The sequence below is a fragment of the Cupressus sempervirens genome, chromosome 10 (assembly GCF_028749045.1).
Source record: "Cupressus sempervirens isolate cs-2001-9-10 chromosome 10, ASM2874904v1, whole genome shotgun sequence".
NCBI lineage: Eukaryota > Viridiplantae > Streptophyta > Pinopsida > Cupressales > Cupressaceae > Cupressus > Cupressus sempervirens.
The window spans coordinates 743,154,456-743,173,193 of NC_143127.1; the positions used below are offsets into that span (position 1 = coordinate 743,154,456).

General features: G+C 35.4%; 1 protein-coding gene across 1 annotated transcript; it reads right to left on the reverse strand.

The window, feature by feature from the left end:
* Positions 1 to 15,314: 15,314 nt before the first annotated feature.
* Positions 15,315 to 18,503, reverse strand: LOC149536032 (uncharacterized). Its single transcript, XM_089804421.1, has 3 exons — positions 18,331 to 18,503; positions 18,098 to 18,155; positions 15,315 to 18,007 (listed from the first exon to the last, which is right to left on the reverse strand). The coding sequence occupies exons 2-3, from the start codon at positions 18,140 to 18,142 to the stop codon at positions 15,335 to 15,337; spliced, it is 2,718 nt and encodes a 905-aa protein (XP_089660547.1). The 5' UTR covers positions 18,143 to 18,155; positions 18,331 to 18,503; the 3' UTR covers positions 15,315 to 15,334.
* Positions 18,504 to 18,738: the final 235 nt, after the last annotated feature.

An 18,738-nucleotide genomic window follows, 5' to 3' on the forward strand; every position in this document is an offset into this window, starting at 1 on the left:
GACACTGCCTTTTGTATCATACTCAATTGCCTTCAAACTATGCTTGGGTTTTTCCACCCTCTTAAATTTCAATAAATTCATAGTGAGTACCATTAAACCCTCATGGCACACATGTTCACCCTTCAGGTCATTTTGAATTGCCCAAATGGAATTACCCAATGATTTTCTATGATAGAAGGTAAAACTGAAATGGTTAGCTAACATAAAATGATAACCATAAAGCTTTTTAAAATGGCCATCCAAATTAAGGCATTCAATGATCACAAGTAACAAAAATCTCCAAGGCCACGAGATAGAGGTAGGACTATAGTAAGATTTGCCAATTTTCACTAGATGATTTTTTTCTTTAGCAGAATCCACAAATTCATCAATTACCCTATTTGAAAGCTTCCTGTCATGGTAGAAATCAATGCCCTCCATATCCAACCTTGTGGCTTCCACAATAATCTCTTTTGATACCTCCATTCTTTGGTTTCCAACAAGGATAGATACATCCTTCCAAGTCTTGATAAATTGTTGATTAATAGCAGGGTTATTCCCTTTAAGATTTTCCATAAAATTGATGAAATTCTTGCTCGTTAGTATTTCCCACACCTCCTTTTTTTTCTTCCACTCCTTGTAGCTGGCAGGTTCAACTCTCATCCATTTTTGTCCCATATTCTTCTCTGTAATGAAAATAAAATGATCTCGCAGAAAGACTCTATGCATAAAAACATTGGAGTCAATACCACAGTCGAAAGGCAAATTGGAGACTAAAACCCACAATCCATGTGGCATAAAACACTCCATTCTAGAAATCATAACCTGCCACTTCCCAAATGTGTTCAAAGCATAAATGCTAATTTCTAACATGATCATCATTATTATAACATCTTTGCCCACTACCCACTTTATCATAATCGATAAATAGGTGACCCTCAATAGGTAATAGATCATTATTATTCCATATTATCTTTTGTTCACTCATATAAGCCACATTAGCTACCCAGTCAACAGCTCGATTTTCTTCCCTAAAGTTATGAGTAACAACACATATTTCAAAAGAAATATTAATATTAATGGCCTAAAAGATAATATTACTAGTAGTCCATGAAGGTTTAATCATTTTATTAAGGTAATTTACGATATTGAGAGAATCTCCTTCCACCCAAACCTTCCTCAAATTTAAACTCTTAGCCAAAATGAGACCATGTAGGGTGGTGTTAGCTTTAGAAACATGATTGATTTGGTTGCCAATAGGAATAGCCATACAACCCACTTTCTCTCCACATGTATCCCTAATAACAACACCACAACCAGCAATCCTCGGATTACCTTTGGAGGCCCCGTCAAAGTTTATCTTATACTAATCCACTAGTGGGTAATCCCATCTTGCATTATCCCTTGGATTAGAACCCTTCTGGTTCATACTCAAGCCATCAAGGTTCCAATTTTGAATCACCTTCTCTTCCCAATTATTGTGATGTTGTTGTCCTGTACCATTGATTTTGATATGCTCTGACATTAGAACCGTAATCTTATAGAATAATCACAATTAGATTCAACACCTCTAAACACCCTGTCATTGTGCTCCTTCCACATACCCCAACAAAGATATGGGAAAATAAAATCCCACAATCTTAAAATCAAATAATTATTAGAAGGAGGCTTCCAACTAATGAAGAATGTTTGGATAGTATCAGGGAAGACCCAATCAATGTTCATTAGACCACACACCCTTTCCCAAATCTTTTTAGTCTAACGATAGTGTAAAGTTAAATGTTTGGTTGACTTAGCATCATTCTTGTAGAGGTAAAATCTATTAATGATAGTGAACCTTCTCTTCATTAAATTATCAATAATCAAGATATTATCCTACAAAATAATCCAAAAAAAAAAAATTTATTTTAGGTGTCATACCTTTCACCCAACCCTTGGCCCAATAGTGTCCTAGATGCAAATCAAAAGAGTTGATATAGACTGAAGCAACCAAGAACATCCCACTAGCATCATGCTTCCATATCAATTCATCCTACCCTTTACTTAAAAAGATAGGATTTTAAAACTTGTTAAGTTCAACTATGTTCTCATCCACCCTTCTAAGATCTAGCCAAGAGTTATTCTCCCAGTAATCCGCAACAAAAGTACCAAAAATATTCTTACATTGCTCCATATAACTATTCCACCTTTGATCATCACAAAGTTGATGATCCAGGACCTAAGTATCTTCCCAAAAATGAACAGTCCTTCCACTTGGCCCCTTTCTTGATGATATGTATATATTTATTAGTGTTTTTCTAGATCATGGAACCCCCTCACACCAAATCATTATTAAGAAACTGATTAAAATTATTGTTGTCCCTATTATATTTATCATCCCAAATGTTCCTCCATTCCCCTTCCCCCTTGTGCCATCTCCATAATAACTTGGCTAACAAAAATTCATTCATAGTAGTTACTCTTCTCAATCCAATTCCACCCTTATTGATAGGCGTGCAAAATTTCTCCCAAGCAATCAAAGATAACCTTTTCTTTATCTCTCTACCAATCCATAAGAAGAGCTTCTAAATTTTTTCAATAGCTTGAGAAAAATTTCTAGGAATTTTGAACACACTCAAACCATAAAGTGGAACACTCTATAGGATGGACTTTTAGAAAATAATCTTCCTAGCCTAACTGAGGAGGGAACCTTTCCATCCTACAAGTTTCATGTGAATCTTATAAATCACAAACTTCAAAAACTCTTAGGAGGGTCCAAACAAAGAGGTAACCCCAAATAAGACCCAAGCAAGGAACCAACCTCACAACCCATAATTTTTTAATTTTACTTTGCCTAGGAACATTTACATTTATAAAATAAATCACAATTTTGTTTTAATTAATAATTCATCTCGAAGCTTTTCCATAATCCTCTAAAGCCTTTTTTATGTTTCTAGCATTTCTAACTGAAGCCTCTCCCATGACAATGGAGTCATCCACAAATTATTGATGTGAACATATCAGAGCTTTAGAAGATGGATTAAAGCCCACAAAGTCTACAATATTCACCATTTTTTCTACAAATCTTCCCAAACATTCAGCCAGCAAAATAAATAGAATGGGTGAGAGGAGATCCCCTATCTTAAACATCTTGAAGCCCAAAAAAAGGAGTAGGAGAGCCATTAACAAGCATAGAAAAAGTGACAGAGGAAACCAACCTAAGGACTAGATCCCTAAACTTCTTGTTAAAACCAAAATCTTTGAGATCTTGCTAAAGAAAAGCCCAATCCACCCTATCATGAGCTTTGGAAAGGTCCAACTTAAGGAGAAAACCTTTTTTTTAGACACCATGAGAGAGTGAATATTTTCATGAACTGAAATAATATAATCCAAAATCCGTCTACCAGAAGCAAACCCATTTTACTATCATCAAATAACATTTGAGAGAAGAGGCAAAATTCTGAGAGTCAGCACTTTAGATATAATCTTATAAAAAGAATTGCATAGGCTGATAGGTCAAAACTAATCCATACTATCCACACCTGGCTTCTTAGGAATAAGAGCAATGAAGGTTCCATTCAATTCTTGTAGAATTTTCTTAGATCCAAAGAACTCCTTAACCCCATTACACACATCAGTAGCAATGGTATTATAATACTTGTGAAAGAACAAAAATGGAAACCCATTTGGCCCAGGGGCTTTATCTCCCTCAAATGAAAAAATAGCCTTAGATATCTCAACATTAGAAGGAATGGACATAAGAAATTTATCCTAATCTTTAGTGATATAGTTTGGAATGCAATCAAGAAACAAATTTTGCATATCCACATCCAAATTGGGGTCACTTTGGAGTAGGTTACTAAAAAACTCCACTGCTTCCCTTTTGATAAGCTCCTCATCCTTAGTAAAACCTTCTCCTATTTTGAGTCTTGAAATTCTATTAGCCATCCTATGATTCAAGGTGGTCATGTGAAAAAACTTTGTATTCCAATCCCCTTCCTTTAAAAAGGTTTTTCTAGAATGCTACCTCCAATACATCTCCTCTTTCATAGTTAATGTTATCCATGAAGATAATATTTTTAACAAATGATTGCGTAAGGATACTTATGACACATCTTAACTATAGATTCAAACTTGTAATAGGTTCCTTTGTCACCCTCAAGGTTAGATATCTCTCCATCTAAGAATTTATATTAATTTTTTGGATACTACCTTTGTTGTCATCCCTAGTTTTGATCAATTATAAGCTAAGCTTGATACCCCATAGATATCTTCCATCTCAGTTATAAGTTTGCCTATCTAGAAATGCATTTAATTTTCTTACAATGGAGAAATTATTACTATCAATAATTCTCTTTATCACCCTTCTAGTCCTTAATATTTTACTAAAATGGACTTATTTTGGCCCTCTCTCCCTTCAAAACCACCTACTCATCTTGATCATATTTATCAATCATATAATAGTTCACAACATATATGATTCTTGACCTTAGTTTCACTAATATTTTTCTCCTTTTTCACCTATCTTACCTACTCCACCTATTCCTACTTTTTAGAAAATCTGTCAATTTGTAGTAATTTTCTCTTAAGAACCTATTGCAAGTGATCCTAATTCTATATCTTTGTCTCATAATACTATCCATCATTAACACACTTGTAAGAATCACAAGGATTGTTAAGGTAAAGACAAGGCACATGCTCTTGCTTCTCAAACTATATCATCTTCTTAACCTTTTCCTTCCTTTGATCGACCCATGTTTGAGCCCTTAGAGGAAGTTAATTATAATAATAATGTGCAAATGGATAAACATGATGATTTTGTTCATATCTTAGATTTTATTGTGATTGATTTATTGGTCAAGAAGATACTCTTAATGATGAAATTATTAACATTAATGATAATTAAAATTATAGTGATGATTAATATGAGAATATTGGTATGGATCATGATTTTCCTAACATACTTTCCAAGTAGTTAATACTTGCTCCTTGTATTGAGCATAGTAATTTCCCACTAGATTCTTTTCTTGGATATTATTGTTGTTCCTTATGTGACTTCCTAATGTTATAGATTAAGTGGTCGAGGTGGGGGTAATAAGGGATGCTCAAGAAGTGGGCTTCTCTAGCATGGTAGTATTTGTGTGTTTTGTGCTTTTTCCCCTGTATTACATTTTTTACTATATTTTTTTTTCAGATATTGCTTTAGAAAACCCTTATTGCTCTGGTGGTGTAAGGTGATAAAGTAGTTGAACATGTTATACATATTCTTCTATTTATATCTCTCCTTAAGTGTGTCATTAAATTTTATTTTCTAGCATTTGTAAATATGCCCTTGTGTAGTCTTCTTGGATGCTTGTGAAACAACAACATGTCAATTATTTTTTTGTCTCAATGTTGCTAGCCCACAAAGAATCTTCTTTGTATCACTTACATGCTTTTTATTTGTTGTTTTATAGTTTTATTTCCTTTTAGGAATGATAAAATTTTATACTTGGTATAGTATTGTCAAATTATCATATAATCATACTAACCCAAAAGTTTGTAGATCCCTTTCATGCTCTCTCTTATTGTCATGTAAAACCCTTGAAGTGTTCTCTCTTGGGGGCATATTTTAGTGTAAATTTTTTTAGTGGATGTATGCAATTGAGGTTCTTTTAATTTCTTTAACATGTAGGAACACACTTCACCCACTTTTGTACACACACTTAAATGGTTGGTTATTTTTAGCTTTTTGGATCCCTCTGTCAAACAATCAATTGTTTGGGGAGGATGATACTTAGAGCTTTGTTTGGATACCTCTATAACACTATTAACATGCTTCTCTACTTCACCTCTTTCTTATACCAAAATTTTCCCTCTTATTCTTGTCTCTCTGACACTTAATCTCTATCAATCTTAATCAGTTATACATCACTTCCCATATAAATACACATCTCCCCCTTTACTTAGTCTCTATCATCAATAAGTCACCCCCTGATAACAATACAAAAGGTAACTTTTTGGGAGCTCCTTTCCATTGAACCCATTATAGTATCTAGAATGAGATTAACCTATGCTTAGATCTATATTGGGGTTGAGGAGGGAAGACACATGCTTGAGGTTGTGTATCTTCATTCCAATCTAGGTAAGCATATTCAAAAGCCGGACTTTGAAAATGTCCCCTTTTCTTGCTTTCATTGCAAGAAAGCAAGGCGTGTGGCAAAAAAATGCCCTAGAAAAAGCTAGGAGGAAGACTTTGGGTAAGAACAAGACCAAGGAGATTTAGAAAGATCGAAACAAGAATAAAAAAGAGGGAGCTAAGGCATGTGAATTGAAGGGCAATGCAAATCCTAAAGAGGCACATAATATCCAAGGGGAGTATTTAGTGATAGCCCAGCTGAAGGCAACTGAAGAGGTTAGCACAAAGGTCATCTCTCTTAGAGAAGAATAAGGGGATATCACCTTCAAGGAAGTTGTTAAGCATCAAACATCAATACTTATGGAGGAAAGAATAAAGTGGATCATCTTATTGGGAAGGATGAGGATTCATGCACAGCTCATGCTGAAAATGAAGCTATATCTAAGTCCTTGATACCTAAGTTTCTGAAGGGTAGGGGAACACAATGCAAAAGAAAAAGACTACCTCCTAGTAATCTAATATCAACCAAATCCTAGAGATCGCTTCTCTTGGGAAGGTTTCAAGATTGATGGATATGGTTAGGTCCTCAATGCCAAGACAACTATCCAAAATGGAGGATCTCTTTGTGAGATGTGCGGATGAGAGACAGGGTGAGTGGACTACGGTTCAAAAGAAAAAGAATAGAAAAGACCCATCTCTAGTGTCCCCAATTCCCACTAGGAGTAGAGCGAAATATGATGTTGGAGAAAAATCTAAAACTCCTAGAAAGAAGAGTTCCAGCTAGAATAGGCAAGAGGAAACTAGAAAGAATCTCATAGATGGAAGTCAAAAGGCCATCCAAGAGGCATGTTCTTCAAAGAAGAATTGAAGGTCATATCCTAGAATATTCATGGGCTTATTGGAGTTGACAAACAAGAGTTGATTAGAAATATGATTAGGGATCATAGACCATATTTTATGCTTATTCAAGAAACTAAAATAAAAAATGAACATGTGGAGAGGATTTGTTTCAACAGTAGTATGGAGCGGTTTGCCACTAACTCAGATGGTGCTTCAAGTGGTTTGCTTACCCTTTGCAACTCTAATATTTTCAAGCATCAAGTCTTATGTGATGAAGGTAACATTTTACTCATTCAAGTTCTAAATATCAAAGATATTGAGAGCTGGTATCTAATTAATGTGTATGCTCCTAACTCAAAGAACAATATGAGGAACTATTGGATCAATATTAGAAATACTTTATCCAGATTCCAAGGGGGAAATGCATCATTATGGGTGACTTTAACACTCCTCTCAGGGAAGATGAGAAACATGGAGGTTTGGTCCTCTCCATTAAATGTAATTTCCCCTTCAAATTCAAGAAAAATGTGGACATCTCACCCAAATCTCACCAATCACATCTCAGAGTGGTAGAATATTCATAGTGAGGCTACTATTATGTTCTAGGTGGCCAAGAAGCTAAGGCACATTAAAAAAAAATCAAGAAGTGGAATAAGTTAGACTTTGGAAACATCTTCCAATCCAAAGATAAGATCTCAGATGACTTTAGCATCATTCAAGATGTCATTTAGAAGGAGGGTTATAATAATGATTGACTAGAGAAGGAAAAAGCTATTCTCATCAAGCTTGACAATATTATTAGGCAAGAGGAAGCATTCTAGAAATAGAGATTGAGAGTTCTCTAGCTTAAAGAGGGAGATCAAAACACCATATTCATCCATATCTCTACTTTAAAACATAAAGCCCACAATATAATTAACATAATCAAAAGGGGGGCTGATGTTTTAGAGGAAGAAAAATACATCGCTTCTAAGGTCATCTCCTTCTTCTCTTCTCTCTTGTCTAGAGACCTCAATTTTTTGGGAGAAGAACAACAAGACATTATTTCCACCATCTCATCTCTGGTCTAGCTAAAGCACAACTCAATTGATTGGAGATATCCCTAATCCAATGGAAATCAAGCAAGTGGTGTTCTCCCTCCCTATAGAAAAAGCCTCGAGACCAAATGGTTTCCCACTTTCTTCTTCCAAATGTAATGGAAAGTGGTTCAAAGGATGTTAAAATTTAAGTTCTCCAAGAGTTTTTCAGAACTAAAATTTTGTTGAAAGAGATCAATGCTACCTTCTTAGTTCTTATTCCTAAATTTCTAGAGGGCAAACTCTTTGGACCTTTCCAGACCCATCAACCTCTGTAACTCTTTCTCCAAGATTATTTCTAAAGTCCTGACTAATAGGATTATCAAGATTCTCCCTATTATCATTGCTCCTCAACAATTTGGCTTTGTTCTAGGTAGACAAATCCTCGATTCTATCATAATTATTCATGAATTCATTCATTCTTTGGAAGAGGGTAAGTGAGAAGGTTTTCTACTCAAGCTTGACCTATTCAAGGCTTATAATCATATTGACTAGTCTTTCCTCATTAAGGTTCTTAAAGCCTTTGGTTTTGATGCCAAGTTTTGTAATCTTATCAACCAAATGATTTCTACTCTGTCTCTTGTTGTCTTGGTCAATGGATCTCCTTCAAAATTCTTCAAACACTTGAGGGGTTTAAGGCAAGGGGACCCCTTATCGCTCATCCTCTTTCATCATCTTGGTTGAGTTTCTAGGAAGGCTAATTTTAGCTAATAGAAATTTAGGTGTTTTGAAAGGGATTAAACCTTCTTTTGGATCCCTGGTTTTCTCTCATCAAAAATTCATCGATAACACCATTATGGTGGGTAAATCCACTATAACTAAAGCTAGGGTTGTTAAAAAGGTTTTGAGCTCTTACACTAAGGGAATGAGGCAACTTATTAATATGAACAAGAGTTTTGTCTTCTTCATCAAAACCCAAGCTAAAAGAGAGAGGAAGATGGCAGCCATTCTAGGTTGTGGCATTAGTAATCTCCCATCTATATAATTGGGTCTTCCTACTGACCTCAAACCCCCTTATTCTTCTTGGAATAGTCTCCTTGATAGATTTAAGAAGAAATTGGTTAGCTAGAAGGGTATCACCCTTAGCCAACTAGAAAAAATTCAGTTGATCAAATCCATCCTCTAAAATTGTTAGTTGTTCACGAGTCACCATATTTTAAAACTCTTTCCTTGGATTTTCGAAGTCTTTCATTCATCACTACGCATATTCATCGTCATCCAAAGTTTTGTACAAATCCCAAAAGCTTACTATCATAGTCCCTTCTTTTGAACCACTTTGAACCTCGGTTCAAAATAGTTCAAAGTAATTCAACCAGAGGTTTTTCACTAATGAGTTTTCTTGCAAGAAGTGTGCACCCATCTGGTAGAGTGTTCTTCTAAATCACTTTCAAACCACTTTGAACCTCAGTTTAAAGTAGTTCAAAGCCATCCAACGATAGACTTGTCTTGGTGAAATCAGATTATGGTGTATGGTGCACCATCATTTTGCAAGGAATTGATGGTTGTGTTAGAGAGTGATGATTTAAAGGACATTTTTATTCCCAATGCAAAATCATCATTATGAGAAAAAGTGGAAAATCTACTACTGGAAAAGAGATTGGATGTTGCAATAAAGCTAATCATTATTGGTATAGCCGAAAAGGGGAATTATTAAATGAGATGGTCATATCATAAGGCTTTTGAACATGCAATCTTTAACAAGGAGTGATTTGTCATTAATGCCCTATAATGAACCTGTACTTCCACATATAAGTGCTTTTCCTTCTTAAAATGAGCTTGGCTTTTTTTTTTTTTTTATTGGGTGAAGAGTTGGAAGTTTGGAGAAGAAACTATTAAGGAAGGAAGGGAAAATCATTTCTTTTCGCAAATTATAGGTGAGAAACATTGAAATCCTTGTTTTTGTTTTGCAATCTCTCTGTTTTTCAAGAAGATCAATTTGAAGCCCTGCTATTTTGATTTAAGGATTAAGTATGTTTTGCATTTCTTTGGCAATGTTTTGAGTCTGGAATGTAGAAATCTTGTCATAAGTGATACAAATTTAGATGGTGAAAAGGTAGACAATTTGCAAGAAAATTTCCTTGAGTATACTGATGATTTGAAAGGGTGCATGGAGGTTCTAACCAGTGGACTACTTGAAGCTACAGCTTTTCCTCCATCTCTTTTGAGTCCTGAGTTGCTCCAAATGTGTATTGACCACTATGATGTTAGGATTAAATGTATTGTAAACAAAGATGGTGAAACGGTAATCTCAATTTCAAGAGACACTATTGCATCTACCTGAGGGTACTTTTGCTACATTCTCCCTTGTTCAAGCCTAAGCCAAATATCAAGAAACTCCAAACCAATTTTGCAATACCCTGGCTAGGAAATGAACTAAGATCATGTATGGTGGAGGTTCTAGGCTACCCAAAGTTATCACCAAAGATCACATTAAACCTCATATCTATGACCTTGTGGTGTTATTGGATAGAGTCAAAGGTTCTACCGATGTTCTCCTCTTTGAGGAATGGATGTACAGATATATAGAAATTATTTTGAAGGGAGAACGGTGGATGTATTGGGTGGAGATTATTGCTATTTCACTAAGGACACAACTTAAGCATGCCAAGGAGTCCAAGGAAAATTTCTATATGGCTTCCTACTTGACTTATTGTATTGCCTGTGTTTGTGAACTTACCCCTCTTCCTCATGGAGTCTAAAGTGAAGAAATAATGGTGTACCAATATTGCCCTCTGCTACAAAAGGATAAAGTGTTGGAGAACTTTAGGAAGGTTCATGATGTGTTGATTGAAAATGTGCACATAGCTTTGAAGAAAACACCAATGCCTAGGTTGTCTCCTGAAGCTCAAAGGTTAGTTTAACAATATGGAAGTTATTTTATACAGTTTCCCAAGTTCACTTACTTAAGAATAGGCAGATTCAAAGAGGAACCTATAAAAATTCCTCGATATGCTCTAGATTGCTTTTTCATAGCTAAGATTTGCAAGAAACTATTCTCTTTTGCTAAGGATAATCTACCACAAGAGGATTGGGAGACAACCTTCCCGATTAAGTTGGGTTCTCTAGTCTATAATAGTATGACTAACATCTCTTTTATTGGAAGCAATTTACTTGGATTCAATTTTGGTTCCTATCGTAATAGAAGAAACTTTGATAGTAAGGGATATGTAGTTCAAATTCTTGGGCTTGTAGGCCACTCATCAACAACCCCACAGTTAGAGGATTTATGGAAAGATTGTAATGATAAGGAGGAGGTTTTAAGGAGAGATCATTCAAGGTTAACATTATAGAAAATCAATTCTCTAAGGTTTAAGTTCAAAATAGAGGGGGTTATTGAGGATGGCTTAGATATAGTTGAACCAGGCTGGGAAGAATCTCATGAATTGAAGTCATTGGTAGTAGATTGGAACCAAGATGACGAGGAGGATATAAATCTAAGAGCTAGATTTATATTTACTTACACAGATGATTGGCTAAGGAAGCATAGCAAGAAAGTTGTCAATGAACCCTCTTTAGGGGTGGTTTCCTTTTTTGAACCATCATCTTCTAACATTCCACTTTCCTCTCCTATTGCAGCTAGTGAATTAGTTCAAGGTAAAAAAAGGAGGATGCCCATCCATACGCAAAGCATGACTTTGAGGACTAGGTCCTAAGCTAAATCAAAGGCCCTTAAGCAACACAAAGTTCAAACAAAGAAGATGTCATCTCAGGGGCAGGATTCAACTGATGGTCTCAATTTTTTAGATGGTGCAAATGGTGATGTATAGATCATTGAGGCTCCTAAGGTGGATCAACCAAAGTTTATGACTCCCACTAGAGACCCTCGGGCAATTTCTGTAGGTCCTGCTATCCCTACCAGGCTATCTAGCACAATCAACAAGAAAAGAAGTCTACAACCAGTTACATCACCTGTGAAGGACATTGTAACTAAATAAGTTTCATAGGGTTCAAAGGTTAAGAAGTTGAAGACAGATGTCCACCTAACCAAGGACCCAATGACTGGGAAGATAACTGCTAAAATAGCCACATACAAGTAGAAAATGGAGTCTGATGATATTGATGATGAAGGTTTCAAAGTTACCTCGGTTGAGTTAGGGACCACGAAGCACTGGTAATCACTTCTTCAAATTCTCTGTTGACCACATGCTAACTCAATCTAAGAAGGATAGCAAAGAGAAAAAGGAGCTTAAGGGCATGGTAATGACTATGGCCGCATATATTGATTCTTTGATGAATCTCGGTGCATTACTAGTTGTTCAAGCTCCCAAAGCTTTTGATTCAAATTCTTTTGGAAGTCAAAAATTGATGAAGCAAATGCAAAGAGGAAAGCTGCTAGCAGATGCCATGAAGGATTGGGCGGAAATCATCATTAAATAAGGTAATAAGTTTATTTTGGAATTCATGAATCTATATGTTGAAGGGGAATCACAACTAGGAGAGATTCAAACTTTGATCCCCAGGTGGGAAGTAGAGCAAAGCTAGTGTCAGATGATTGTTTTTCATGTAACTAAAGTAGAGAGGTTTGGGGTGCTCAATTTTCTGAATGAGAACCCTATGAAAAATTTAGATCCCTACATGTTGTTTATCATGAAAAACATGAGTTAGAAGGAGTCAGTTTATAAGGAGATGATTAAAGAAGTGTAGGGCATCGAGTACAAAGTCACTGGAATGCACGAAGAACTCCTGAAAGATATGAAAGTAGTAAATCCTATGGGAATCCTATAGTTTGACGAAGGGAATATGGATTCTAAGACACTAACTAAGAACTTCAATGAAGTTGTTAAACATATTAGGGATAATGAATTGCCCAGTGCTAATGACTTCATTGCGTTGGCAAACATTGAGTTGATGTTACATCTCAACAAAGACCACATGCGGCATCAAAGCTTGAAGATAAAGGAGTTCTAATGGTAGAAGGATGTGTGTAGGGCCAGATTGCTGAGCCTAAAAAATCCACATTCCCATGTGATGCAGGAGCTCATGAACACTTTTTGGAGCTGGAAGTTGGTGTATCAAACCGTGGGCGAGGAAGAGAAGATTGGTGGTGAGACTTGAACAAGATAGTTGTTTAGTTACATTTTGACACCTATTTTATAACTTCTTTCTTGTTCATAACTGTTTCTTGTTTAACCAAAATGGTTGGGTTTTGATGGAGGCCTTTCAAATTTTGTAATGGAAGTATAAATGCTGGGGCATTGAACTAATTAATTTTAGAAGGAGATAGCTAGAAACTCTAATACATAGATACTTTTATACAGTAATCAAAGAATAGTATATGGATGTTTTTCTTTTGAATGACTATGTGCATGAAGAAGGTTTAACATATATATATATATATATATATATATATATATATATATCATCTTGAATTCAACTTGGAAACTTGGTGTTCAAAGTGTTTAGACCATTGTTACTTTGTGAACTCTGGTTTATTGGTTTGAGATATTTGATTGCTATTCTTATTGTAAGTTCATTTCAATTAAGGTGTTTGAATGATTGAGATCAATTCATGGTGTTATTCATTCCTTTGAAGTAGATGTTTTGTGGAAGTATGGTTCGATGGATATTTATCTTTGTTGTTTGTATTGATTCTTACCTCACTATCGAAGAGTAAGTGAGAGATCCTTACGTGCTTTCTGGTTAAAGTGCAAAGACAATTTTGAATTCATTGTGAATTTCATAAAGGGAGCTATACCTTTAAAATTTAGAGAGAAGATCGAATAACATGAGATTTTCTCAACTATTGTGGACATTTTTTAATTTCTATACCCTGGGCATAGAGTGAATTTGCTAAATAGTTGAAGGACAATCTGTTCACCAACAAAAATCTTCTTCCTACCTATGTGTAGAGCCTCTTTGGGATATCAAGTAAAGATGTTGACCTTATGGAGAAGATCCAAAGGAATTTTGTATGGTCTGGTTTTGAAGACCATAAGAGATTCCCTTTCATTTCCTGGGATAATATCTTCCTTCCCTAAAAAATTGGTGGTTTGGGCATTAGAAAACTGAGACCTTTCAACAATATCCTTCAAGATAAACAGATATGGAGAATCTTTATTGTTGAGAATCTTTTGTCTTTTTCTGCATTTTCAACCATTATGTGTGTTTGTGCATGTGCACGCACATGCATTTGGTTTTTATTTTCTTACAAACCCAATCCGAAGCCTAGATCTTGAATCGATAATTTTTTTAAACAATAATGAAAATCTCATTCAATCTCCAAATTACATTTATTGTGAAATTGAAAAGTCATCAGTTGGCATCATTTAACTGTTACAAGCTAGAGTTGTTGACATATTAATGCCCAGTACAACCACTAGACTTATAGAACATAGGAGGCGGTTAAGCCATGTCATTGGCAGTTAGTCCAACAATGCCCCCCTTAGCATATTACCTTAGGAGACGATGTTCTTGACTTTGTGTCCCTCATTCCTACAAGGCAAATGTCTGATTTGATGTATTTTTTTTCTGAGAATGAGAGTTCCTTTATAAAATGTAATAGATCATTTATTCTAATTTGGTTTTATAAAAACAGGGTTGGGGGAGGGGGTGTGGGGGGATGGGGAATTGGATTTGACAATGTTTCATCGAAGGAAGCAAAAATTAGAGGGCAAGCTCAGCCTTCTATTCAGCTCACTTACCATAATTATGATAGGGAGAAAGGTGAGAATCACATGGATTACTTCGTAGTTCAAGTGTTGTTATCTCTTTTAAGAAATGCATATTTGACTACACAAAACTGAAGAGCAGAGTTTTATGGTTGTCTGCCATTGATTTGCTCTGGAAAATTATTCCCCTTTCAGTTGCAGAGTTTCATGGCTATCTCTCATTGAGGTTCTTTGTACAATTGTTCCGCTTCAGTTTTTTTGGTTCTCTTCATTTGGTCAATTTATTTTCATCATAAGATGCAAATTACATAATAGGAAGAAAATTATGGCTTATGCTTTGTGATATAACCTTGCTTTGACTTTCTCCATTTTTTCAACAAAATCTAGGTTTAGGTACCTTCATATGCTTCCTTGATAATTCTATAATAAAAATGCACGATTTGATCCAAATTTGATGTCAAAACATCCACCTTATGCGTAAGTATGTAAAATTTGTACACTATTTTGAGTATACAATCAGAATTCAACAACCTTAAAACTGTACGCAATTATGAATATGATATCTCATAAACAAAATTTAAAATGAACTTAAGAACATTGCAATGTATTGCAGTGAAGGAATTTTTATGGTATACATAAATCAGAACTCACAAAACTGTAAGGATGAGTTAGAATCTAGATAATAGAAAACATAATGTTACGTTTCTCACAGAGTAGGCAGAAAGGGTGGTTATTTATACCATCCCACCAAACCAGCCATAAGGACACCCACGAAGTAGAGCATCTGGAGGAAGAACGATACATTTTGCGCCAGTAGGCAAACATTTTCTTAGAGGAGACTTGTTAATATCTGGAAGAATGCAAGATGTCAAATTACCAATAAAGGGCCTTTGGTTTTGATTTGAAACCCTCCAACTGCCCTCCTTCCTTTTCTCCTCGCTTTCTCTTCTCTTCATTTGCTCTTCCCTTACAAGATCTCCAGATTCCTTGTGTAATTTGGTATGTTTTCTTCCAATTTCTTCGAAGACATCAATTACATTCTTGAGCTCAATCATTTTTGCATTCATCTCTGTAATTTTTCCATCTTTTGTGTGAAGTAATGAATTTTTCGCAAATATGTCCTTTTGCAATAGTTGGTTTTCTCGATCAAGTTTAATGGCTTCCTGTTTCACTATTCTATTCTCCATAAGCAAATCTTCCATCACTTTATCACTAGTTTCTGAAAGAGATGTGAGTATCTGCCTCTCCACTGTCGCTGAATGAGGCATGTCATCAGAGGAAATGCTTTTGTAATCATTAGCCCCCATACCCAACTTGTTTTGAAGCTCATAGACTTGCTGTTTTAACGAATAATTTTTTTGAACCAAAGCCTGGTTTTCTTTATCAACTTGAAGGGCTTCCTGTTTCGCTGTTCTGTTCTCTGTAACCAGATCTTCCATTACTTTATCAGTGGTTTTTGATAAAGATGTGAGTAACTGTGTCTCCCCTGTTGCTGAATCGAGCATATCATTAATGGAAACCCTTTTGTAATCATTAGCCAACATACCCAATTTGTTGTGAAGCTCAAGGACTTCTTGTTTCAATGAGCCATTTTCTTGAATCAAAGCGTTCTCCCTGCTTGCTAACGTAGATCTAAGTGAGTTCCTTTCATTTTCTGCTAAATCGAAGCTATGATCATAATTTTCCAATTTCAACTTCAGAGATTCATTTTCAGTTGTCAGTTCTTCATATTTCTTTCTCAAATGTGTTTGATCATTGGTGATCGATTCCACTTGAGTTTGCAGGGCTTCCACTGTCTTTGTATTGCTCTCTGAGAGAGACATTAGACTCCATGTTTCATCTTCCATGGAACTTAGTGTGCCATTATAATCTCCCAACTGTGCCTTGAAAAATTCACATTCAACGTACAACTGTACATATTCTTGCCTCAAAATTCTTCCTTCATTAGTCATTGAATCAAGCTTATTTTGCAACCCTGCAATAGAGTCTTCAAATTTTGCCCTACAAGCTTCCCACAAGAGGCAATCTTCTCTCATCTGGGCATGCAATTCCTTATTCTTATTGTTGCATTCTCTCAGTTTGTCTTCCAAATCTTCTTTTTCTTCTGTTGAATGGATGCACAGAGCTTTATATTCCTTGATCATTATCTCTTTCTCATACTGCAGATCTACAACTATGCTTTCTAAATCCTCCTTATTACTGACCCACAGTAGCTCGTCTTCTTTGATTTTTGTATTTAATTCTCCAATCATGTCATTGCACTGTTTTAACCTAGTTTCTAACCGATTGTTTTCCTCTCTTAGCAAATTACACAGCTCTTGGTCTTTCTCTCTCAAAATCTTTGTTTCACCAAGTTCATTTTGTAGCGCTACAAGACCCTTTTCCAACTCATTTTTTTCCTCATTCAGCACATTACACAGCTCTTGTTCTTTCCCTCTCAAAATCTTTGTTTCACCAAGTTCATTTTGTAACATTAGCAGTGTCTTTTCCAGCTCGTTTTTTCCCTCTCTTAGCACATTACATAGCTCTTGGTCTTTCCTTCTCAGAATCTTTGTTTCATCAAGTTCATTTTCTACCATTATAAGAATCTTTTTCAACTCATTTTTTTCTTCTTCTGAATAACTCCACAAATCTTCATTTTTCTGAGTCAACATTCTCTCTTCGTTGAGCTCATTTTGCAGTTTTGCAATCCTAACTTCAAGTTCTCCTTTACAAGTATCCCACAAGTGCCTTTCTTCAGCTATCTTTTCCTTTAACTGTCTAGCTTCATCTATGGATGGCTTCAAATCACATTCCAACTCATTTTTACCTTTTTCTGATTGAGAACACAAATCTTCATGCTTCTGGCTTGACATTCTCACTTCATTAAGCTCATTTTGCAATTTCGCAAGTGCAGCTTCAAATTCTCTCTTACCTATATTCCACAAGTGCCTTTCTTCTGCTAATTTTTCTTCTAGTTGTCTAGCTTCATTGATGGATTGATTAAACTTATTTTCCAACTCACTTTTCTCTCTACTCATCTCATTGCATGAGACTTGATTATTGTGGGCCAAAATCTTTGTTTCATTAAGCTTTTTCTGCATATCTATTATTCTACTCTCTAACTTCGCCTTACAAGTATCCCAGAGGCCACCATTTTCAATCATTTTGGCATGCAATTCTTCATTCCTATTATTCAGCTCTTTCAACTCCTCTTCTAATTTTACTTTTTCCTGCCTTAATTGAATGCACTCTTTTTCATGATTCAGGCTCAAAACTCTTGTTGCATTCTGCTCATCTTGCAGCCCTTTTCTGTCATTGGTAATTGTATTCACTAACCCCTCATTCAAACTTGTCACCTTGTCACTGTTGCTTGCTTCTCTGTCATCTTTTACATTTACTGTTACTGGTGTTTGTTGGCTGAAGCTCTGCAAATTTGTTGATACAATCATCTTTCTTAGTTAGCATGTAATCATTTGCATGCATTTGTTTCAATTGTCTAAAGGTTGAGATGTTACCTGCTTCTTACTGCCCTTTGCTTTGGATCCTTTTCCCTTGGCCATATTTCTCCAACTCCTACAAAATCCAGTCAAAGCAATTATAATTTTCAAGATAAAAGATAACAAATAACAGATACTACACAAAATTTAACAGTTCCGTATCAAATTAAAAACCTAATAAAGCATTTTCAAAATATTATTTTATTCAAGGGATTGTAAATCTGAGGTCACAATTGATGGGGGTTTCATACCTAAGCGTGATACTCTGCACCAAATTTCTTTCCGATAAGGATCTTTTCAAAGAATGGAGTAATGCAAATTTATTATCACTTCTTCAAGAAGATGAATAGATCGATGCAATTATTTGTCAAGGAAGAAATTTGACGATATATAAATAAGAATTGCTGGTCTTAAGAGAAGGGTTGCGTCCCTTCCATTGAAAACTGATTTGTACGCGCAAGCTTTTAAGCACCCATTTTGGTCCTTCGTTCACCTCCACTTTTTTTAGAAGAATCGTTCCATGGAAGTTTTCAAAAAACTGACATGCTTTATTTTTGGGAATTTTTAATTTTTAATTTTTGTGGTTTTATTAATAATTAATTAATTAATTTAGAATATATTAATTGTTGAGAAACATGTGTCTCAACCTTGCAATCTTT

Excerpts from the sequence above, each read along its gene's own strand:
- LOC149536032 (XM_089804421.1), bottom strand. The coding sequence starts at position 18,142 with ATGGCCAAGGGAAAAGGATCCAAAGCAAAGGGCAGTAAGAAGCAG. Across the intron at positions 18,008-18,097 it reads CAAAGGGCAGTAAGAAGCAG|AGCTTCAGCCAACAAACACC; the intron begins GTAACATCTCAA and ends ACAAATTTGCAG.